Here is a 25,642-nt window from a genome sequence, read left to right as displayed (position 1 = left end):
TTTTCATTTCTAATTTTATTGATTTGATTTTTCTTCCTTTGTTTCTTGATGTGTCTGGCTAATGGTTCGTCAATTTTATTTATCCTTTCAAAGAACCAGCTTTTGGCTTTGTTGATTTTTGCTATGGTCACTTGTTTCTTTTGCATTTATTTCTGCCCCAATTTTTAAGATGTCATTCCTTCTACTAAACCTGGAGTTCTTCATTTCTTCCTTTAATAGTTGCTTTAGGTGTAGAGATAAGTTATTTATATGACTTTTTTCTTGTTTCTTGATGTATACATGTATTGCTATGAACTTTCCCCTTAGCAATGCTTTTATAGTGTCCCACAGGTTTTGAGTTGCTGTGTTTCCATTTTCATTCCTTTCTATGGACGTTTTAATTTCTTTTTTGAAATCTTCTGTGATTTGTTGGTTATTCAGCAAAGTGTTGTTCACTCTCAATATTTTGGAATTTTTAATACTTTTTCTCCTGTTCAGTTCAGCCAGTTCAGTCGCTAAGTTGTGTCCGACTCTTTAAGACCCCATGAATTACAGCACACCAAGATACTCTATCCATCACCAACTCCCGGAATTTACATAGACTCACGTCCATTGAGTCAGTGAAACCATCCAGCCATCTCATCCTCTGTCACCCCCTTTTCTTCCTGCCCCCAATCCCTCTCAGCATCAGAGTTCTTTACAATGAGTCAATTCTTCACATGAGGTGGCCAAAGTACTGGACTTTCAGCTTTAGCATTATTCCTTCCAAAGAAATCCCAGGGCTAATCTCCTCTAGAATGGACTGGTTGGATCTCCTTGCAGTACAAGGGGCTCTGAAGACTGTTCTCCAACACCACAGTTCAAAAGCATCAATTCTTAGGTGCTCAGCTTTCTTCACAGTCCAACACTCACATCCATACATGACCACTGGAAAAAACATAGCCTTGACTAGACAGAATTTTTTTTGGCAAAGTAATGTCTCTGCTTTTCAATATGCTATCTAGGTTGGTCATAATTTTTCTTCCAAGGGAGTAAGCGTCTTTTAATTTCATGGCTGCAGTCACTATCTACACTGATTTTGGAGCCTAAAAGATAAAGTCTCTCACTATTTTCACTGTTTCCCCATCTATTTCCCATGAAGTGATGGGACTGGATGCCATGATCTTTGTTTTCTGAATGTTGAGCTTTAAGCCAACTTTTTCACTCTCCTCTTTCACTTTCATCAAGAGGCTTTTTAGTTCCTCTTCACTTTCTGCCATAAGGGTAGTGTCATATGCATATCTAAGGTTATTGATATTTCTCCCATCAATCTTGATTCCAGCTTGTGCTTCTTCCAGACCAGCGTTTCTCATGATGCGCTCTGCATATAAGTTAAATAAGCAGAGTGACAATATATAGCCTTGACATACTCCTTTTCCTATTTGCAACCAGTCTGATGTTCCATGTCAAGTTCTTACTGTTGCTTCCTGACCTGCATATAGGTTTCTCAAGAGACAGGTCAGGTGGTCTGGTATTCCCATCTCTGTCAGAATTTTCCACAGTTTATTGTGATCCACACAGTCAAAGGCTTTGGCAAAGTCCATAAAACAGAAATGGATGTTTTCTGGAACTCTCTTGCTTTTTTGATGATCCAGCAGATGTTGGCAATTTGATCTCTGGTTCCTCTGCCTTTTCTAAAATCAGAATGAACATCTGGAAGTTCATGGTTCACATATTGCTGAAGCTTGGCTTGGATAATTTTGAGCATTAGGTTACTAGTAGTGTGTGAGATGAGTGTAATTGTGCAGTAGTTTGAGCATTCTTTTCCATTGCCTTTCTTTGGGATTGAAATGAAAACTGACCTTTTTCAGTCTTGTGGCCACTGCTGAGTTTTCCAAATTTGCTGGCATATTGAGTGCAGCACTTTCACAGCATCGTCTTTCAGGATTTGAATAGCTCCACTGGAATTCCATCACCTCCACTAGCTTTGTTTGTAGTGATGCTTTCTAAGGCCCACTTGACTTCACCTTCCAGGATGTCTGGCTCTAGGTGAGTGATCACACCATCGTGATTATCTGGTTCTTGAAGCTCTTTTTTGTACAGTTCTTCTGTGTATTCTTGCTACCTCTTTTTAACATCTTCTGCTTCTGTTAGGTCCAGACCATTTATGTCCTTTGTCAAGCCCATCTTTGCATGAAATGTTCCCTTGGTATCTCTGATTTTCTTGAAGCGATCTCTAGTCTTTCCCATTCTGTTCTTTTCCTCTATTTCTTTGCATTGACCGCTGAAGAAGGCTTTCTTATCTCTCCTTGCTATTCTTTGGAACTCTGCATTCAGATGCTTATATCTTTCCTTTTCTCCTTTGCTTTTCACTTTTCTTCTTTTCACATCTATTTGTGAGCCCTCTTCAGACAGCCATTTTGCTTTTTTGCATTTCTTTTCCATAGGGATGATCTTGATCCCTGTCTCCTGTACAATGTCTTAAACCTCTGTCCATAGTTCATCAGGCACTCTCTCTATCAGATCTAGTCCCTTAAATCTATTACTCACTTCCACTGTATAATCATAAGGGATTTGATTTAAGTCAACCCTGAATGGTCTAGTGGTTTTCCCTACTTTCTTCAATTTAAGTCTGGATTTGGCAGTAAAGTATTCATGATCTGAGCCACAATCAGTTCCTGGTCTTGTTTTTGTTGACTGTATAGAGCTTCTCCATCTTTGGCTAAACAGAATATAATCGATTTTATTTTGTGTTGACAATCTGATAATGTTCACGTATAGAGTCTTCTCTTGTGTTGTTGGAAGAGGGTGTTTGCTATGACCAGTGCATTTTCTTGGCAAAACTCTATTAGTCTTTACCCTGCTTCATTCTGCATTCCAAGGTCAAATTTGCCTGTTACCCCAGGTTTTTCTTGACTTCCTACTTTTGCATTCCAGTCCCCTATAATGAAGAGGACATCTTTTTCGGGTGTTAGTACTAAAAGGTCTTGTAGGTCTTCATAGAAGCATTCAACTTCAGCTTTTTCAGTGTTACTGGTTGGGGCCTAGACTTGGATCACTATGATATTGAATGGTTTACCTTGGAAACGAACAGAGATCATTCTGTCATTTTTGAGAATGCATCCAAGTACTGCATTTCTGATTCTTCTGTTGACCATAATGGCTACTCCATTTCTTCTGAGGGATTCCTGCCCGCAGTAGTAGATATAATGGTCATCTGAGTTAAATTCACCCATTCCAGTTCATTTTAGTTTGCTGATTCCTAGAATGTTGACATTCACTTTTGCCATCTCCTGTTTGACCACTTCCAATTTGCCTTGATTCATGGACCTAACAGCCCAGGTTCCTATGCAATATTGCTCTTTACAGCATCGGACCTTCCTTCCATCACCAGTCACATCCACAACTGGGTATTGTTTTTGCTTTGGCTCCATCCTTTCATTCTTAATGGAGTGATTTCTCCACTGATCTCCAGTAGCATACTGGGCACCTACTGACCTGGGAAGTTCCTCTTTCAGTATCCTATCATTTTCTTTTTTATACTGTTCATGGGGTTCTCAAGGCAAGAATACTGAAGTGGTATGCCATTCCATTCTCCAGTGGACCACATTCTGTCAGACCTCTCCACCATGACCTGCCCAACTTCGGTGGCCCTACAGAGCATGGCTTAGTTTCATTGAGTTAGACAAGGCTGTGGTCCTAGTGTGATTATATTGACTAGTTTTCTGTGAGTTTAATTTCAGTGTGTCTGCCCTCTGATGCCCTCTTGCAACACCTACCATCTTACTTGGGTTTCACTTACCTTGGATGTCAGGTATCTCTTCATGGCTGCTCCAGTAAAGCGCAGCCGCTGCTCCTTACCTTGGATGAGAGGTATCTCCTCACAGCCGCCCCTCCTGACCTTGAACATGTAATTGCTCCTCTAGGCCCTCCTGCGCCCCTGCGGCAACTGCTCTTTGGACATTTTCTCCTGTAATTGAGATCTAATCTTACTGCATTGTGGTCAGAAAAGATGCTTGAAATGATTTCAATTTTTTTTGAATTTATCAAGTCTAGATTTATGGCCCAGGATGTGTACTTTCTCTTGCTGAAAAAAATTTAACATAATATTGCAAATACTTTTGTGTTCTCTTTTCTGCATTTGTGTTGAAGTAAAACCTACACTTAACAAAGAGGTTAAATACTATTTTCATTTGACTCCAATACATAGATCTACTGGTTTCTCTTTTGAATTATGTGAAGTCCAGATAAAAAGCTTGTGATGGTCTGATTTTTTTTAAGCATAAAAACAGATCACAATGCAATTTTATAAAAATATCAACATTGATAAGCCTACGACTATCAAAAAGTTTATTCCTTTCTCTGAGCCTCTAACAAGGTGACTTGCTCAAGTTTCTTCACCTAGAATATGCTGTCATTATCTGAAAATTTTAAATCATCACATTCTCAAACTCTGAACATATTTATGTAAGAAAGACTTGTGTGTGTGTGTGCATGTGTGTATGTTTAATCCACTCTTTAACTTGCTTTGTATGTTGCTCTTGCCAAGTCAGAAGCCAGTGCAATCTCTCCTTGGTTAATTGACTTGGTCTTTTGCCTTGAGACTCAGAACACTTTTCATTATCACTAAAGTCTATTAATTGTGTACTGAATTTCATAGAATATGTTTTAGAGCTGATAATTCTAGATCATGTCTGACTCTTCATGATCCCATGGAGTGTGTTCCACAAGGTTCCTTTTCCATTGAATTCTCCAGGAAAGAATAGTGGAGCAGGTAGCCATTTATTTCCTTCTCCAAAGGAATCTTCCCATCCCAGGGATAAAACCTGGTTCTCTCACACTGGAGGAAGATTCAGCACCGTCTGAGCCTCCAGGAAACCCAGTTTTCCCAGAGACATGATGTAATATTTTAGTTGGTTGACTCAGGTCTTGTTTAAGTTCTAGAAAGTTTTCTTGTATTATTATTCTTGCATTATAGTTTAAATTTTATTTGTTACACTGTGGATGGTGAGAAGATAGTGGGGTGAACATGTTACATTTGCTTCTATTTTATATTTCTATTGCTTTCAATATTTAGCTTTTTGTTCATTTCTTTGCTTTTTTTTTTTTACTGTTTTTGTTTATCTACTAAATATCCCCTATTCTATTGATCATTCCACCCTTACACAAACTGAAATATGTTCCACCCATATTACTTTTTTTTAATGTTCTACAATTTAATTCTCAAAAACAATCAACTCTTTTTCCTTCCTGTTATATACATATCTTTTTTTTTTTTTTGAGTTCTAGGATTTCATCACTGTTACATTCTCTATTATCTGCAAATGCTTCTGTATGTTAATTTTTTTTCTTTTATTTTGGAGAGGATTCATTTTATCACTTGGGAAAAATTATTGCTTTATATTTTATTCACATAAAAGCTTTATGTGAATATTGATCAAATTATGTTCATTTTAAGTGTATGGATTGTCCTTGAACAGAAATAACAAATGTTTTCACAGATGTGGTGATGAAGTGAAGTCTCTAAAGGATAAAGTGTGCTCTGGAGGACATGGGATGTTTCATTGTGTCTTTTGATTCTCTATATACTCTTTTGTTTTCTAAATTTCTTAATTTCTGGAAGTGTTTCCTACTTTCTTTCCCCTCTAAGCCTTCAAGCATTATCTCATTTCTTGGAAGCAGTGTCTAATAAGATGAGAAATTCTGGACTCATTACTGTCAAGTCATTGTGTGTTTTTTCTCTATATTTAGTGTTCCAATAATATCAATTCTTAGACCTCTTCTGAGAGTAAAACCTCTTCTGATCATGAAATATAGACATTTACACACACACACTGCAATTTTTTCCTTACATAAAATTTTTATCCAACTCTCAGTTCCTGTGTCAGCTCTAATGGAGTCTCTGTTTCTTCCAGATTTTTATTTCCCCACTTATGTATTCATTGGAATTTATACTAATATCTCTATATCTTAGATATGCTGTAGACATGAATAATGGATGGGGACTATCTTTTACTGACTGTTTAAGCAAGATCTACAAAATGTATTCACCAGGAAATAACAATTTCACATAGAACAAGCTTTTAAAGTTGTATTACTAAGTACTGAAAAAAAAGAGAGAGAGAGAGATAAATTTATGCCAAGTAGGAAACTGAGCTGTGAAGCTCTCTCAAGGATGGTCTCTGTGATTTTTGTTGGGTTATTTGAAACTGGAGCAATCGTTCTGAATTAGCCTAAGCTGGAATGACTAGAAAAAATTTAGATTGGATTTGGGGCTCCCTGAAAATGAGGAAATTATCTTGGATAAGGCAGCTTTCTTTTGTCAAGGCCAACCTTTCAGAGGGTATACTACTCAAAACCTTTCTGCTACCAGTAGAAATTTAAAAGAGAGACATTAGTGGGAAATTACACAGCCTTCACTGCTGCACATGGCCTTCATCTAACAACTGGTTTGCACCAGTTTTCTTTTTCACAAACTTCTAGATTCCCTCCAGCATCAACTGGCACAATTAACACTTCAAGGATTATATATGGTGTGATGTGTACACTCACCTGAAGGGAGCTTATCAGGACATGGTTGTGGCCCTTGTTCTTGGGTCGAGAGAATATCATGAGATGTCCAAATGCTAGAGGCAAAATATCATCTTTTTACATCATTATATAACAGCAGGTTACACATAAGTCCCACACCTTAACTTTTTCCATTACTGATAAGTTTAATATGTAGAATCTATCTGATTATAAGTCCAAGGGCAGGAGTGCTTACACTAAAACTTGAAACTGCTGCAATTTTCTGCCTTGAACCCTATTAAATTTTCATAGCTTTTGTTCTCCATCGTGTACAGTTAGTTCCAAGGTTTCCTTGGTGTGTAATATGCTACCTGCCAAACTGGAAAAGGCCTATAAGATAGTTTGCTTCCTTCTTAATGATAGGAGGTACACACTGCACTATATTTTCTCCCTTTTGGAGAGGATGCCCCACAATCATTTGGCCCCTAAATCTTTGTAGTGTTTATTAGCAACCCCCACACTTTCTGTGTACCACAAATGTCTTTAAAAGGCCACCAACATATTAGCCACACTCACTCAGTATGAATAGCATAATGTTATTGATACAGTAATTTTCAGTGAGATGCCCAGCCAGAGCCTTCTTGGACTATTTTATGGTAAAGGGTGGGAATAATAATTCTAGAAAAAAACAAAAACTGAAATTCTGTGCTATTGCTCATTTTAAAGGAAAGTAAACTATTCTGACCTCCCTTTGTAATAGAGATGGAAAAACACATTTTTTTTTCTTTTTAATTCATAGTCTATATCCATAGACCCAAGGCTGGGTTAATCTAACTAGTAGTATTAGGTAGTTAGAGTAGAAAGAAAAGAGTTCAAAATGGCACTCAGAAGAAGGAGCAGTTTAAAAAGCCCTTGAAAGTAAAAAAGAAAGGAAAACAACAACAACAACAACAACAACAACAACATGAAATAGACAAAGAAAGAAAGAGAAAAGGCCTGAGAAAAACCACAGCCACAGTAAGAACCTCAGGCGTGAAAACACACCCAAAACAGGCCTCCTTCCCGGGTTGGCCTTGAACACTCTATTTACCTTCCCTTCCCTGACTGGTCACCAGTACAAACCCTAATTTGCTTGAGGAATAGCCAGTCAAGCCCTAGGAACCACCAAGGGGAAGAGACAAAAAGTATAAAAAGGGAAGCGGAAAGGAGTTGAAAATACTCCTCCAGGATTTGGTCCACTCTCCTGTCTTGAGATTGTACAGCATGCCTCCTTCTTAACAAATCTTGCCTGTTTGAGCTCTAACTAGTGTGCCTTACAATTCTTTGCTACGATGAGGCAAGAACCTCCAGAGAATACTACCTGCTTAGTAAATCCTGCCTGCTCGAGCTGTGACTAGTCTGTCAGCCTAATTCTTTGCTTTAAGGACACAAGAACCAAGCAGGAAAAAAAAAAAAAAAAAAAGACCTGGCAGTAATATGACTTAGCTACTGACCATGTGCGCATCACTTGAAATGTTGGATAATATGTGATAAGTCTGCAGTACTCCACTGTCACCCTCCAAAATATATCTGGCTTCTGCAGAGCTTGTGAAGTGACTTAAACAATGATATAATGAATAATATCATACAAGCATGCTTTGGATCTTCAGTGTAGCACTAATCACCCATTGGGAAGCAGATTGTTTATATTTATCAAAGACTGAGTACAATTGCAGACACTTCCACTTGGTTTTCCCCATGGTCATAGCTCTTGCCCTAGAGTTCAAGAAATCAATGTACACTGTGGATATACAAACTACAAACTATGTATATTCCAATTATTCATTTAGTGCCTGGGAAATGAGCCCTATGAAGTAGACTATGATTATTGTTGCTGCTTAGTCATTAAGTCATGTCTGATTCTTTGCAATCTATGTACTGTAGCCCAACAGACCTCTCTCTCTATGGGATTCCCCAGGGAAGAAAACTGGAGTGGTAACCATTTCCTTCTCTAGACGATCCTTCCAATTCAGAGATGAAACCCATATTCTCTACAATGGCAGGCAGATTATATAATCAATGAGCCATCAAGTTGTCAGTTCAGTCACTCAGTCATGTCCAATTCTTTGCAACCCTATAAACCACAGCACTCTAGACCTCCCTGTCTATCACCAACTCCTGGAGTTTATGCAAACTCATGTCTACTGAGTCGGTGATGCCATCCAACCATCTCATCCTTTGGCATCCCCTTCTCCTCCTGCCCTTAATCTTTCCCAACATCAGGGACTTTCCAAATGAGTCAGCTCTTTGCATCTGGTGGCCAAAGTATTGGAGTTTCAGATTCAAAATCATTCCTTCCAATGAACAGCCAGGACTCATCTCCTTTAGTGTGGACTGATAGCATCTCCTTGCAGTCCAAGGGATTCTCAAGAGTCTTCTCCAACACCACAGTTCAAAAGCACCAATTCTTTGGCACTCAGCTTTCTTTATAGTCCAACTCTCCCATCCATACATGACTACTGGAAGAAACATCGCCTTGACTAGACAGACCTTTGTGGACAAAGTAATGTCTCTGCTTTTGAATGTGCTATCTAGGTTGGTCATAAGTTTTCTTTCAAGGAGTAAGCATCTTTTAATTTCATGGCTTCAATCACCATCTGCAGTGATTTTGGAGCCCCCCAAAATAAAGTCAGCCACTGATTCCACTATTTCCCCATCTAAGTGATGGGACCAAATGCCATGATCTTAATTTTCTGAATGTTGAGATTGTAGCAGTCTTTAAAATGTAGGCATAGTCTATTCTCACTAGTACACAGTTCCATGAACAGATGCCAGTATATCATTTAGTGAAGTTATTTTAATGAATGATTATGAGAATGCTTATATATATCTACAGTTATTTCCATGTTGGAGTCTTTCTCCTTGGGGTCCCAAACTGTTATTTCATCAATGAGTTTAGTGTCTTACAACTCGTTTAAGTCTAAAACCTGGGAAAGAAAGGGAATTTTGTATTGAACTAGCTTCCCCATGTCTCTGGATTATTCATCTCAAATTTATTTTGTCTAAATTTAGAAAATCATTTTGGTGTATCCATCAATTCTAACCTTTCAGAACACTGTGTTCTTATAACCAGCCATGCTTTCTGTGGATCAAGTAACTTCTGAACTTCCCATTAATTTTGGCTTATAAGAAGTGCCGCAAATAGAAATGAATTTGATTTGGGATAGAGGGAAGAATTCTTTAATCCCGGTTACTACAAATCATCCCATTCTAAGATGACATCACTTATATTCAGTCTGGGATGTCCGAGAGCCGACCTTGATCTTAGTAATGATGATGCCCTTGCACTAACACTTTTCTTAGAGCTTTGGAAAATGGTGTGTCCTCTAGGTTTTCCAATGAAACATGGGGAATACTATGGGAATATGAAAAATGGGGAACATTATTTTTTTCCTTCCATGGAAAGGGAACTTCCCTTTTGGCCTTATTTAGACTATCTACCCAAAGACCTCCACTTTTCTAAGCAATTTAACACCTTTTTCTGTTTGCCAGTGAAATCACAACACTTTTTCCCCCTTATTTACTGAGGACTGTTGCTTTGTTCATGCTTTCAGGTGTATGTTAATGTGTTTGTACTAGCTTAGCAAAAGATTAACTCCTTGGAAGAAAAGCTATGACCAACTAGACAGCATATTAACAAGCAGAGACATTACTTCACCAACAAAGGTTAGTCTAGTCAAATCTATGTTTTTTCCAGTAGTCATGTATGGATGTGAGAGTTGGACTATAAAGAAAAATGAGCACTGGAGAATAGATGCTTTTGAACTGTGGTGTTGGATAAGACTCTTAAGAGTGGCTTGGACAGGAAGGAGATCCAACCAGTCCATCCTAAAGGAAATCAATCCTGAATATTCATTGGAAGGACTGATGCAGAAGCTGAAACTCCAATGCTTTGGACACCTGATGTGAAGAATTGACTCATTTGAAATGACCCTGATGCTGGGAAAGATTGATGGTGGGAGGAGAAGGGGAAGACAGAGGATGAGATGGTTGCATGGCATCACCAACTCAATGGACATGAGTAAGCTCTAGGAGCTGGTGATGGACAGGGAAGACTGGCGTGCTGCAGTCCATGGGATTGCAAAGAGATGGACACAACTGAGTGACTGAACTGAATTCCTATATCCCATAAGAGTGTTCCAATAGCAGAAACCCCTTATCCATTTTTATATCTTGCTTCCTACAATGTGGGAGACCCAGGTTCCATCTTTGTCTCTTGGAGAAGGAAATGACAACCCACTCCAGTATTCTTGCCTGGAAACCCCATGGATGGAGGAGTCTGGTAGGCTACAGTCCATGGGGTCTCAAAGAGTTGGACACGACTGAGCAACTTCACTTTCTCTGTTATCCAGCATCAACAGAATCCAATTACAGCTAAATTCTCCTATAATGTGCTAGTTCACGCTGGCTGGGTTCTGTAATTCCCTTGGGGAATAACATTCTTCTTCTCTTATTTGGTCACAATAACCTGTGGTAAGTCATTTAGTACTGTCACACTAGCTATAGCATACAGGTTAAGAGAGGGTATGAGGAAGATAGGGATTTTATTGCAATTTAATAGTCTCTATTAATTTTAAGGAAGGGAGTATGTTAATTTTTCTGATTTGTAGTCAGATGAATTATAGATTGCATCACTAGTTCCCCTAAGGGAGTGCACTAATTTTGAACAGGGAAGAGCAGCCTACTTCTCAAGCTCAGGCAGTTCATGAAAATCTGTACAGCCTAATATTCTATGAATGACAACTTAGCTTACCAAACCTGGTTTGGAATAAAGTTGTGTGTTCTTTGGTGCTTGATTACTCTTGCAATTAAGTTCCAGGGCTGGTCTTCAGTTACTCTTCATTTCTCTCATTGCAGATTAGAGCTTCTTCATATTGGGTTGGCCAAAAAGTTAATTTCTGTTTTCCATAACATCTTATGGAAAATCTAAATAAACTTTTTGGCCAATCCATTATACTACCAAGGAGGTCTTCCAGTTTTTACAGTTGGCTTTTAATGGCTTTTATCCATTTCAGTTTTAGCTATCTTCACCAAGAACACTGATAGTGTCACCACTAAATTCTATTGTACCAAATAAAGCAATCCTTTCCAAGAGCATAAAATACCAGCAAACCAGGATAAAAGGCTTTATGTTTGCAAGGCTACCTTGTAACAGTGGTCCTTTGTTTGGCCCCTGCCATCAACAGTGGGGCACTCACCACAGGCTGGTCAGTAGGTCATTCAACTCTTAAATGCCATTCCAGTATCTGCTTTGGGGGCCATTTCTTGTGGCAAATACCATGGGTTCAGTTTTCTGTGATACAGACACTGAAACAGAGATTTTCATTCAGGAGTTGTATTAGGGTGATTTGATAGATGGAAAGAAAGAAATCATGTCTGGGTAGGAAATCGAGAGTAACACAGTTTCAGTGAGAGTATCAGATGAATCTAGGGGCCTTCTAAAGCTGGGCTGAACAAACAATGTTGTTCTGAATTAAGTCATCAATTTGCCACATTGATCCAATAATGGATAAGGATAAACCAAACAGTGAGTGTGACCTTGCATGAGTTTGTTCCCTTCAGCCAGGTTATCTTCACAGGGGATGCTGAAAGTTAAAGGCTTTCTGCCAGCAGTAAATCCCAAAGCTGTGGAATAAATCCTTTATACCTAGAGAAGAATCTGGGTAGCTGCAGCATTGTAATGTAAAAATATATTCAGACTTTTAATATAATAAAAGATTAATTATAAATAGAAACTATACACTGAGAAACATTTCATAGTAATGTTAAGTATTAGATTCAGTGCAGTTCAGTTCAGTCGCTCATTCGTGTCCAACTCTTTGCAACCCCATGAACCACAGCATGCCAGGCCTCTCTGTCCATCACCAACTCCCGGAGTCCACCCAAACCCATGTCCATTGTGTTGGTGATGCCATCCAACGATCTCATCCTCTGTTGTACCCTTCTCCTCCTTCCCTCAATCTTTCCCAGCATCAGGGTCTTTTCAAATGAGTCAGCTCTTCGCATCAGGTGGCCAAAGTATTGGAGTTTCAGCTTCAACATCAGTCCCTCCAATGAACAACCAGGACTGATCTTTAGGATGGTACTTATATGCAGGGTACATCATGAGAAATGCTGGACTGGAAGAAACACAAGCTGGAATCAAGATTGCCGGGAGAAATATCAATAACCTCAGATATGCAGATGACACCACCCTTATGGCAGAAAGTGAAGAGGAACTAAAAAGCCTCTTGATGAAAGTGAAAGAGGAGAGTGAAAAAGTTGGCTTAAAGCTCAACATTCAGAAAACGAAATCATGGCATCTGGTCCTATCACTTCATGGGAAATAGATGGGGAAACAGTGGAAACAGTGTCAACTTTATTTTGGGGGGCTCCAAAATCACTGCAGATGGTAATTGCAGCCCTGAAATTAAAAGATGCTTACTCCTTGGAAGAAAAGTTATGACCAACCTAGATGGTATATTCAAAAGCAGAGACATTATTTTGCTGACTAACGTCCGTCTAGTCAAGGCTATGGTTTTTCCAGTAGTCATGCATGGATGTGAGAGTTGGACTGTGAAGAAGGCTGAGCGCCAAAGAATTGATGCTTTTGAACTGTGGTGTTGGAGGAGACTCTTCAGAGTCCCTTGGACTGCAAGGAGATCCAACCAGTCCATTCTGAAGGAGATCAACCCTGGGATTTCTTTGGAAAGAATGATGCTAATGCTGAAACTCCGGTACTTTGGCCACCTCATGCGAAGCATTGACTCATTGGAAAAGACTTTGATGCTGGGAGGGATTAGGGGCAGAAGAAGAAGGGGATGACAGAGGATGAAATGGCTGGATGGCATCACGGACTCGATGGATGTGAGTCTGAGTGAACTCCAGGAGTTGGTGATGGACAGGGAGGCCTGGCATGCTGCGATTCATGAGGTTGCAAAGAGTCAGACACGAATGAGCGACTGAACTGAACTGAACTGAATATCTAAACTTACATATTACTATAATAATAGCAGCTAACACACTGAAGAAAATACCTAGATACATATATTTCTTTGTATCATAAGACACATTGGTTATCTAATCTACAAGCCACATCTGGAAGAAATGTGTATTTGTGGACCCTGTTCATTCCACTACCTCCAGGGATTGAACAGACATAAACTGGCTTTAACCCAAATTACCTTGTGTTCACATTCTGCTTCTGAAAGTCAGTTAACATGGATAGATTCCTTAATCATCTTTCACTTGATAAATACATGAATGTTACACAAAGGTGTTTGCATAAATGTCACCAAGAGAATCTGTTCTACTAAATGGCATATATATATATATCCTTATCTTGAAATAAGCAGTCCATTAAATTTGCACATTGCCTAATATATTTTCACTTTGATAGTTCAACAATCCTTACAGTTTTGAAAACAGCATATTGACATTTCATTAAGACTTTAGAATCTAAATAGAAGAGATTAGTTGATCTGTTACCCAATTAAGTCTTGCTATGAATACACAGTAATTTTATAATTCACATTTACTTTTACAAATGTCACAGGTCAAAGTTCAAATCGATATCATTATGAATCAATTATACAAAATATTTCTTGAAAAATTTTAAAGGCAAAAAGTAACTGAAATAAAGGATAATATGCTAAGTATAATGAGAGTTGTAAATAACAATCCTGGTTACTAAGCAGAAATAATTTGTGTGGTACTTCTGAATATGAGACTTCCTTGGTGGCTCAGATGGTAAAGCATCTGCCTACAATGCAGGAGTCTGGGTTCAATCCCTGGGTTGGGAAGATTCCTTGAAGGAAATGGCAACCCGCTCCAGTACTCTTGCCTGGAAAATCTCATGGATGGAGGAGCCCGGTGCAGGCTACTATCCATGGGGTCCCTAAGAGTCAGACATGACTGAGCGACTTCACTTTCTGAATATTAACTATTCTGATATACACTGTAATCCTCTTATGAAAGATTTTCATACTTTTCTGGTACAAATGACACACTTATGAAATTCCCTCTGGATCATTACTAATTTAACAGAAAGAGAGTTTTGAGGTATTTAATAATCTCAACCAAAAGTATATTCTCTTGACACTAAAGGAAAATAAGAAGAGGCAAGCAATTGTTATAATACATTAGCAGTATTAAAATATAATGTGAATCTCAGTAGGCAATACTGCTGAACTATTATGATAAAATAATGTTTATATATCCTTTAATTTTAAAACTTAAGAAATTGATTATTGTGGTGACATCCTGTAATTTTACTGCAACATAGCTGTAGACATGGTCAGAAAATGATAAGGAATTTTTTGAGTCAAAAGTTTATGACATTTGAAACTGTGTCTCCTTTGAATAATTTGTAAAACAGGTTTCTATAAATATATGAAGATTTCATATGATATATAGTTGTTGTAGGGAATTTATAAGTATATAATAAATAAATGACTGTATTTGAAATATGAAACATTACTGACATTGTACTCTACTTTTTAAAAGGAAATAATGCCTGTTTTCCAAGTCCAAATTATAACCCCTTTACATGGATGTTTTTCCTGGTTTCATGTCCTAATTACACCTATGAGGTATGTTATATATGCATGTGTATAACTGAACTTTATTTGATAATATATTAACTACATATGTTTATGTACTTACATGTATTATAGATCATGCCTGATATATATTTATGTTTAGTCTGTAGATACAGGCATAGACAGAAATATAGATTATGACACAGATTTCAATTGAAGTTATAGGCATAGAAAATTAGAATACTTCACTTACAATTTTTCCTGCAGAATAAATAGTATTTGTGGATCTATCCATCTATATTTAAAGAAAATTTTATAAACAGCACATTAAATGTCTTAAGAAGCCTCTGAATTTTATAAAAAAAATTTCAAATAATATCTTTCATTTTCTTAGGAAAATGATACTGTTTTATGAGTTTTTAAATCACTATCATACTTAACAATGAAATGATAACTTTGGGAAATATATTTTTACTTAAAATTTTCCACTGTTTTAAGCTTTTAAAATACCTAATCAATGCCTATTTAATTGTTCACAAGTGAACAAATTTCTAGATTGACTATTAATATTTGTCAATTTATGTTTTAATCTAACAGATTGGATCATGGATTAGTTTCACAATCATGACTCAAACATTGCCAGGTAAGACCTAGGTTTACTAATGATTGAAGTAGATACACCTTTAGGAGAAGTGGTTTCTGAGAACAAATTGCTGTAGTACTGAAATTAGGCATGTTTGCAATGGGATTTTTTTGCCTTTATTTATATTTTGGATTTTTTATCAGTATAAAATTATATTGAAACATTGTTTACTATGCATGTCTGTATAATTGTGATTGCATGCTTGTGCCTAGTCACTCAGTGTGTGTGACTCTTTTGCAACCCTATGGACTGTAGCCTGACAGGCTCCTCTGTCCATAGGATTCTCCAGGCAAGAATACTGGAGTGGGTTGTCATTTCCTCCTCCAAGGGATCATCCCAACCCAGGTCTCCCACATGTAGGCTGATTCTTTACTGACTGAGCCACCAGGGAGACCGAACTGTGGTTAATCCAAACTAGAAAATATAGTCCAAACATATTTATTAAGAGACAAGTTTTTGTTAAAAAGAAGTGGTAATAACACACTTCACTTTAAACTCTCTCATGTATGCACACAGACTTGTACATACTGTGTCTTCAAGTGTTCACATCCATCTGTGAAGGGAAGGCTGGGGGCATGAATGTGTCACCTTGAATGCTGGTCATTTTAACACACAAAGAAGTTAAATTGTAATAAACTCATTTTATTAGAAGGGATATATATTATTTCAATTTCATTCATTCTTGTTACACTGTACAAAAATGTGATTTGTCTTATATGTATATATGTGTGTAGAAGAAGTGTTTTATATGCATATGAAAAACTATTATTGAAAAATTCAAATGTATTTTAAGAATTTCTTCTTTGGAAATATTATGTGGTATTGGGATGTAAAAAATGTAGAATTATGTCAATTTCTATATTTTTATGCTTATTCAACCATGCAGTATTGATAGGATATATATGATGCTAGGTAATATAAATAAGGAAAAATTGATAGAGAACTATATGACACTTGGGAAATGTTTTAAGAGCTATTATTTTTCAAGCATAACTTGTTATGTCCATAATAAAAATAAAAAAGAAACAATATTTTTTTTTCTTCTAGTTGGGATTTTTACACTTCTGATGAGTATCCAGATGTCTCTGTGGGCACAAAAGAAACATAAGATTTATCTGAAGAAATTCAATTCTTATATGCATAGGAAATCAGCAATGATTCCATTCATACTGTAAGAAAAATAAGTGATCTTATCTCATGTACAGAAAAGCAGTATAATAACTCACTAAACGAAATTTGACAAAAGATAATTGCCTATTATGTTCCATAAATTCACAAACAATAGTATTTTTGCTTGAGTAAAAATACATAAGAACAAAATTTAGCTGAATTTAGAGTAATAAACTTGAGGAAAATGAAAAATTGAAATTATAGATACAGCTAATTGAAAATAGCATCCAGTATGTTTGCAAGGGACTGATACTTGAATGATATGTTCTTACTTCATTAAATCTTTCATAATACTATTGGCTTAAGAAAATTTAAAATATTTGAATTCTATAAAGTGAATATTGCAATATTTCAAAAACTTGAATTTTACATATTATTTTGAGAGTGATTTTTTCTTTCTATTCAATATGTTATCGAGAAATTTCAGATGTCTTGAAACTATTATGTCAGTAGTTCAATTTTACCTATATTAAAAGTTAAATATTTATAATATGCCATGCATCTTGGTAATTCATAATATATATTGTATATCATTTTGGAAATACAACATTCAAAATATTTTCTAGACATTACTCATTAAACATTTGAATATACTATGCTGATATATATATATATTTACATATAGATCATGTTTATATGTGAATATAGAAATAGATATATTTCAAATGGACAATAGGTGATGATGAGGAAAGTATGCATTAAAATGTTGAGATTAAGAGTGGAAAGATAAAGTGAAAGTGAAAGTGAAGTTGCTCAGTCATGTCCAACTCTTTGCGACCCATGGACTATAGGCCACCAAGCTCCTCCACCCATGGGATTCTCCAGGCAAGAATACTGGAGTGGGTTGCCATTTCCTTCTCCAGGGGATCTTCCTGACCCAGGGATCAAACCCAGGTCTCCCACATTGCAGGCAGACGCTTTTAACCTCTGCATTAAGAATGGAAAGATATTTTCCTTTATTTTCATGTTTTTAAATTCCTATGTCTTCTCAAATACATGTAGTGAGTGTAAGATTGTGCATGTAAATATGCAAATATACTTTGACAAAGAGATGAATTATATTTTAAAAATTAAATACATATTAGTTAAAAGCTTAAAGGAAAAATTTATTCATATTTAAATTGGGTCTTTTTACACTGGTTAATTTCTAGAGTCTTTCCAGTTATTGGATATAAATGTATCTAAATAGATAGATAGGTAGACATACATATATCAAAATATCATTATTAAAGCTCTTAGATATTTAGATATTTGACAAAATATTCTTGGTAAAGGTAGGTCTAAATGCATTTTGTAGGTGTTTCTTATTAAGATATGTGACCAACTATTCAAGAAATAACAAAATCCTCTATTCAAAAGCTTTAGTACTCCCAAGTGCACCTTATTAAAATATCTCAAAACAATATAACAGCATATTTTAATATTTGTTCAGCATAAAAGCATGAAATCACACTTATTTGCAGTAATACTCTACTGCAGATATGCTGCTGTATTTCCAAATAGGTGAATACTTTCATCTTATAAATGCAACTACATTCTCAAATTCTAAAATTCTTGTGTGTATATTTTCAATAATTGTGATTTTTATGTCAATGTAAAGATTATGAAGATATTAGCAAGTGAAAAATTCTATGCTTTAAACAGAGAAAGACAAATAGGCCTCATCTCTACTTTGATGGACAGGGAGGCCTGGCGTGCTGCGATTCATGGGATCGCAAAGAGTCAGACACGACTGAGCGACTGAACTGAACTGAACTATGAATGTTGGAGCAGACTCCTGAGAGTCCCTTGGACTGCAAGGAGGTCAAAGCAGTCCATTCTAAAGGAGATGAGTCCTGGGTGTTCATTGGAAGGACTGATGTTGAAACTGAAACTCCAGTACTTTGGCCACCTGATGCAAAGAGCTGACTCATTTTAAAAGACCCTAATGCTGGGAAAGATTGAGGGCAGGAGGAAAAGGGGATGACAGAGGATGAGATGGTTGGATGGCATCACCGACTCAATGGACATGAGTTTGGGTAAACTCCGGGAGTTGGTGATGGACAGGGAGGCCTGGCGTGCTGTGGTTCATGGGATTACAAATAGTTGGACACAACTGAGCGATTGAACTGAACTGAACATATAATGTCACCATCAAAGAATATGGGATTGGTTAAAAATAAGTTGCATTGTTTGAGAAAGGAACAATTTAGATGCTATCATCAGCCATATCGACTAGGAAACAGAGTTCCTATATGGCCACTTAACAGGGCAGTGTTAGTCACTTAGTTCAGTCTGACTCTTTAGGCGTAGCACTAATCACTAATTAAAATAGGCAGAGGAACCACGGATAAAATTGCCAACATCCACTGGATCATAAAAAAAAAAAAAAAACAAGATAATTCCAGAAAAAAAAAAAATCTACTTCTGCTTCATTTATTACACTAAAGCCTTTGACTGTGTGGATCACAACACTGTGGACAAGTCTTAAAGAAATAGGAATACTAGACCACATGAGAAATCTGCATGCAGGTCAAGTAGCAACTGCTAGAACCAGACTTGCAACAATGAACAGGTTTCAAACTGGGAAAGAAGTACGAGTACATTAAGGCTGTACGTTGTCACCTTTCTTATTTAACTTATAGGCAGAGTACAGCATGGGAAATGCTAGGCTGGATGAAGGACAAGCTGGAATCATGATTGCTGGGAGAAATATCAATAACCTCAGATATGCAGATAACACTACAGTTATGGCATAAAGTGAAGAGAAACTAAAGAGCATCTTGATGAGCATGAAAGAGCATATTGAAAAAGCTGGCATAAAACAAACCTTCACAAAACGAAGGTCATGGCATCAGGTCCCATCACTTCACAGCAGATAGATGGGGAAATAATGGAAACAGTGACAGACTTTATTTTGGATGGGGTTCCAAAATCACTGAAGATGGTGACTGCAGCCATGAAATTAAAAGATGCTTTCTCCTGGGAGGAAAAGCTATCAGTGACCTAAATAGCATATTGAAAAGCAGAGACATTACTTTGCCAACAAGGTCCATCTAGTCAGAGTTATGTTTTTTCCAGTAGTCATGTATGGTTATGAAAGTTGGACCATAAAGAAGGTTGAAAACCAAAGAATTGGTGCTTTTGAAGTGTAATGTTGGAGAAGACTCTTGAGAGTCCCTTGGACTGCAAGGAGATCCAACCAGTCCATCCTAAAGGAAATCAGTTCTGAATATTCATTGGATGGACTGAGGCTGAAGCTGAAGCTCCAATACTTTGGTCACCTGATGTGAGGAGACGATGCATCGGAAATGACCGTGATGCTGGGAAATATTGAAGGCAGGATAAGGGGAGGACAGAGGATAAGATGGTTCGATGTCATCATCGACTCGGTGGACATGAGTTTGAGCAAATTCTAGGAGATAGTGAAGGACAGGGAAGCCTGGCGTGCTGCAGTCCATGGGTCACAGAGTCGGAGGAAACACAGTGACTGAACTGAACTGAATCATTCATTGGGATGCAGCTTGTTTATACTTACAAAAGAATGAGTGTAATTTCAGAGGCTCCACTTGGTTTTCCCCGTGGCAATATTTCTGGCTCTATAGCCCAAGAAATCAATTCACAATGAGGTTATGCAAATTACAAAGTGTGTATATTCCCTTATTCATTCAGTGTTTGGGGAAATGAGCCCTATGAAGTATTGGACTATGTTTGCTATTGCTGTAATTGCTAGTCACTAAATCTTGTTGATTCTGTGATCTACAGACTGTAGCTTGCTAGGCTCCTCTGTCATTGGGATGTCCAAGGCAAGTATCCTGGAGCAGGTAGCTATTCCCTTCTCCAAGTGATCTTCCTGACCCAGGGATCTAACTCATGTCTCCTGCATTGCAGGCAGATTCTTTACCATCTGAACCACCAGGGAAGCCCCTATATAACTTATGAGGATAAAATACATTGCTAGTAGAATTAATTTAATTGAAAACATATATGAAGACAACTCCAATGCTTTGCCCACCTGATAGGAAGAACTGACTCATTTGAAAATACCCTGGTGCTGGGAAAGATTGAAGGCAGGAGGAAAAGGGGACAACAGAGGATGAAATGGTTGGATGGCATCACCGACTCAATGGACATGAGTTTGAGTAAGCCCCAGCAGTTGGTGATGGACAGGGAAGCCTGGTATGCAGAAGTCCATGGAGTCACAAATAGTCAGAGACAACTAAGCGACTGAACTGAACTGGTAAAGATAATTTTGGTTCTTTTATTCCTTGGTCTTCATAGGCATGGCTACTACCTCAATCTGTATATTCCTGTTAAAAATTATCTACCATGGTTGTACTAAATGTCCTATTTCACATGAGCAGTTTTCTCTCAGGCCATTTCTCCATTATTTTACATTAGAATGCATTTACTCTCCATTTCTATCATTTTTGTGGGACATACCATTAATAATAAAATAAAAAAAGTTTAAAAACTTGAAATATACCATTGCTGTTTGATATATACAAATATACCATGAGTCTTTCTTCTGAGATAGATCTATGAACTAATGATTAATGTCCAATAATATTTTCATAAATGGAGTTATCCACTCATTTATTTGGTGTTTAGTAACTCTCTTCTATTAACACAAATCTATGTGAATCAACTTAAGGGATTTTCAGGAGGATAAAACAAGCCAAAGCAGACTGGAGTGAGTTTTTCAAATAAACCTGCCTCTCTTAATGTAGAATTTACTAGGAATTTCTCTGGCAGTCCAGTAAACTAAGAATCCACAATTCCACCTCAGGGTGTATGGATTTGATTCCTGGTCAGGAAATCAAGATACCACATGCCACACAGTATGGCTTAAATGTAAAAAATAAAATTAAAAAAAAGAATGCTAAAAAGGTCAAAGTAGGAATTATTATGTCTTTACTAATAAAGGCCCTATTCCAAGCAAATGCTGGAGATATTTTTAAACAGCAGTAAGCAGAGTCACAATTCACAGATCTTAGCCTCTACCTCCAAATCATTTTATGTAACAATTAGAATGCCTGCAAGCTATAGTTTCTGTCTTCAATTTGAAGTATTAGAGTGGTAGCTAATATCTTTCACTGAAGTTTTATAATATAGGTATTCAAGATTTAATGAATTAAAGTTAGAATTTTCTGACAGATACTAGATTTGTAATTACATACAATATTAAAAAGAAGCATCACAGTTAAATTTAGTCATTGATAGCTAATTTTAAAATAATTGTCTGGAATAATACTTTTTCAACACAAAAGTAAAAAAAAAATGAAAGTGTTTTTAAAATGCCACATCTTCATCTTTTACACATTTCTTATAAAAAGTAGCTGAAGAGGGAGATAAATCAAAAGAAATACAAAGAAACTAAAGTTGAATCAGCTGCTACACCACTTCATATTATCATGACCTGTTGCCTTTCTTGATCACCCTTTCATCATTTCTACCTCAAGTTGCTACTTTAAAGATATTTTTAATTTTTTTTCACATTTTTAAAATTTCTAAGTTTAAATAAAAATAGACCCTTAGCACATTTTGCTTTTTAGCAAAATATTGTGGAAACATTATTCTCTAACTCATACACAGACAGACACAATAATTTTTAGCAATATCATTTCTTAAAAGATACAATACAAAATGGAAGCATAAAATCTTTTTAAATAGATGAAATATAGTCTTATTTTTCAAATGTGCATCTTCAATTTTACTTCTCTTTGAAAAATATTATGCTTAATATTGAAGGGTAATCAAATCACAAAATTCAACATTATAGTTGAATATCGTGCATACTGACTTTTACTCTTCTTCTAGTAATTAAACTTATTTTCTGGAAATTTTAAGGTCAATTTTGAGTAACTATCAATACATGTTAAATTTTAGCAGTTGATGTATTTCAATTATGATATCTGTGCTAATAAAATGACCTGAAAATCAATAATGAGGATTACTTCTAATTTTATTTTATTTTATTTTATTTTATTTTGCATTTCCTTTTCTTTTTTTTCTTTCTTTAGTTTTTTAATTTTTTTAATTTTAAAATCTTTAATTCTTACATGTGTTCCCAAACATGAACCCCCCTCCCACCTCCCTCCCCCCCAAAAAGATGTTGTAGTTTCTCCTGGATATTAGAGGTGATTATAACAAATGTTACTTTATAAGTACAATTAAAGGCATTTATGCAGCTTTTGCATAATGATAATAATTAAAAACCATTTATTTTAAAGGCTGCTTAAAAGTTAATTTTCACCCAGGTGCATACTGAAACCTATAATTAGCTTTCCTTCAGAGGAGGTTTGATCATGGAAATGTACAAAATCACTTTTGGAGGCAGAAGTTCCTTGCTAAAATGGGATTTTGGTTTTTAACGGTAGCTTGATAAAAGTTTTAAAAATATGTAAGAAAAATATACTCAGAAATACTTTTTAAAATGAATGTATAAGCATAAAAATTTATTTTCTTGGTGATATAGAAGTAATATTTTTATATTATTTGACTGAGAAATGACTGGTACCTAAAATTTTTACTTTTTACATTGAATATAAGATATGTTCACAACAATGACAAAGCAAAATTTTCTGTATATCCTGTCATTCTACTAAACCTGGAAATAAATATTATTTCTATAATGAATTCTTACTTACAATTCATTTTTCTACTTGCTATACATTCACCAAATGATTTTTTTTCCAAAAGCTCTCTCATACTCCCTGGCAGGATTTCTAAGTGGATGGAATTGTTATATTTTACCTAATCATCTCTTGGTTAATTCAATAAAAAGTACAATAGGATATATAATACTGATGAGTATTTTTTAATCCAAGTACTGCTACATTATAAATAAATTTATAGAAAAAGAGTAAGTAATTTATGAATTATTATTGTTAAATATTATACATTGGCTAAGGTTTTTAACCTGTTTAGATATGTGGTTTCTTTTTATAAAATGAGGTATTTGAGGTAAGCAACCTATAATATCCTTTCGCTTATAGGGAATGGTCATAGAGTCAAGTAATTTTCAATTATTATTACTTCTAAAATTATATAACATCTTTGTTTGATTTATATTACTGGTTTTTAGTTTTTATACAACATAATGTCAAGTAATTTGTTAAAATAATTATTGGTATTTGGTTTCTGAGAAAATAGTTCTGAGCCCTTCTGAATAAAGTAAACAGGGTTTCTGGTTTCTTGGAACTTCATTTAAGAGAGAAAATGAGAACATAATAATCAAGTGAGTAGCAAAGTAAATTTAGACTGTGATCATGTTATAAGGAAATGAATTATATGCTATGACAGAGTAAAGACTAATATGAGGGGCAGGATGAGACATATGGTGAGACCATGAATTTCCTCTCTAACTGGGTGATCTTTCAGCTGTCACTTATAGAGTATTTTAACCAGGTGAAGTATTGCTGGAACAATGTCTGAGACAAATAAAACTGACTTATATAAGGCACTGATACAGCAAAACCTTGGTGTGTTTGAGGATCAACAAATCACCCACTATACTTAGAATATACTGAGTAAACTGTACTGGGTTTGGAGAGATATTGAGAGGACATGCATAACTCTTAGACCAGTCTGGATCTAACATTACTTTGATGTATTATTTTAGAATATTTAAATTTGTCAGAGAAGATAAGAAAATGAGGAGTTGGCACATTTAAATTTGCATCAAGATAATTTTAAAGAGGACAGTATAGTATATATATATATTAATTCTAACTAAGAAAAAATATATGCTGGGTAACAAGCATTAAAATGGAATCTTTTAGAAATATGCTTTTAGATATGCTTTTAGAAATGTGATATTCTATATCTCTTCTGGAAAATTGTTATCGGTAAAAGAGATGACATAGGAATACATTTAGAAGAATCTAGTAACATTTAATCTGTTTTCAGATTATTCCAGAAAAAGAATGCTTCAGCATCCCAGAGGCCCCCTCCCTGCAACCCATTCTGCTATCTTGTAGTTACCACTGACCTCTCAAAAAGAAAAGTGAGCATGACTTCTAAAAATATAGACTAACTGTACAATTGCTGTGATTTATTCGTTTTTTTTATTCAAAACATGCAAGATTAATAAACATTATCATATGTAGCTTTGCACAAACTCTTCTAGTTGTTTATTTGACATCCTCATCCCTTTCAACATTTGCATCAGAACTCAATCACACTGGTACCCTGATCCCAACCTTTAGAACTGTGAGAAATATTTCTCCCCCTAAGGTACTCAGTCTATGGTATGCTGTTATAGTAGCCCAAAATAATGAAGATGCTGAGCTCATTTCCCAGCCATATTACATATAGTTATCCCTTTCACTAATAAATGAGAATAGATTAAAACATGATTTATTTTATCTCAGTTTGAGATTCTCTTTTTTGATGATAGGTCATAGTGACCTGCACTCTAGCTAGGATGAAAAGACAAAAAAGATGTGCAATATTGCTTATATTAAAAAGAAATATAGTAACCTCTCTCTACTTAGCAAAACTTTTCCAGCTCCAACATCTATATTCTTACTTCCAAAAGTATCTATTCTGTGCACATCTACATTTACTACTTATTTCCGTTCACCCAATTAGCATCTCCTTGTTTAATAGTAATATTCAGGGTTTTCAAATTTCACAAGAATAATTATTGCTTCCTCTTGCGGCTTTGCCATCTTTGTCTTCTCAAAAGCACAGAGTTGTACCTACCCACTTGAATAAGGCATGCCTTCTTATTCTTCCATTTCCTATAAAAATGTAATATAGTCACAACTTTATTCATAATTTATTTTTCTAGCAGGCACAGGAAACATATAAGTATAAT

The 25,642-nt window shown here is 35.9% G+C and overlaps 1 protein-coding gene across 3 annotated transcripts in view; it reads left to right on the top strand.

Moving 5' to 3' along the window:
* The window catches only part of TECRL (trans-2,3-enoyl-CoA reductase like), a 141,696-nt gene extending 116,756 nt beyond the window's left edge, over positions 1-24,940 (top strand). The window contains exons 10-13 of one of the 3 annotated variants that reach the window (XM_069593118.1): positions 14,992-15,077; positions 15,624-15,669; positions 16,717-16,840; positions 24,730-24,940. In XM_069593118.1, coding sequence (XP_069449219.1) covers positions 14,992-15,077; positions 15,624-15,669; positions 16,717-16,840; positions 24,730-24,856 — 383 coding nt within the window. In that variant the 3' untranslated portion in view covers positions 24,857-24,940. Of the gene's footprint in view, positions 1-14,991; positions 15,078-15,623; positions 15,670-16,716; positions 17,434-18,522; positions 19,213-24,729 lie in introns of those variants that run through there. The other 2 variants (XM_069593119.1, XM_069593120.1) reach the window with 2 other exon arrangements.
* The last annotated feature ends 702 nt before the right edge of the window (positions 24,941-25,642 follow it).

Source organism: Ovis canadensis, chromosome 6, assembly GCF_042477335.2.
Source record: "Ovis canadensis isolate MfBH-ARS-UI-01 breed Bighorn chromosome 6, ARS-UI_OviCan_v2, whole genome shotgun sequence".
NCBI classification, from domain to species: Eukaryota; Metazoa; Chordata; class Mammalia; order Artiodactyla; family Bovidae; genus Ovis; species Ovis canadensis.
This window is presented reverse-complemented; position numbering and strand designations above follow the sequence as displayed.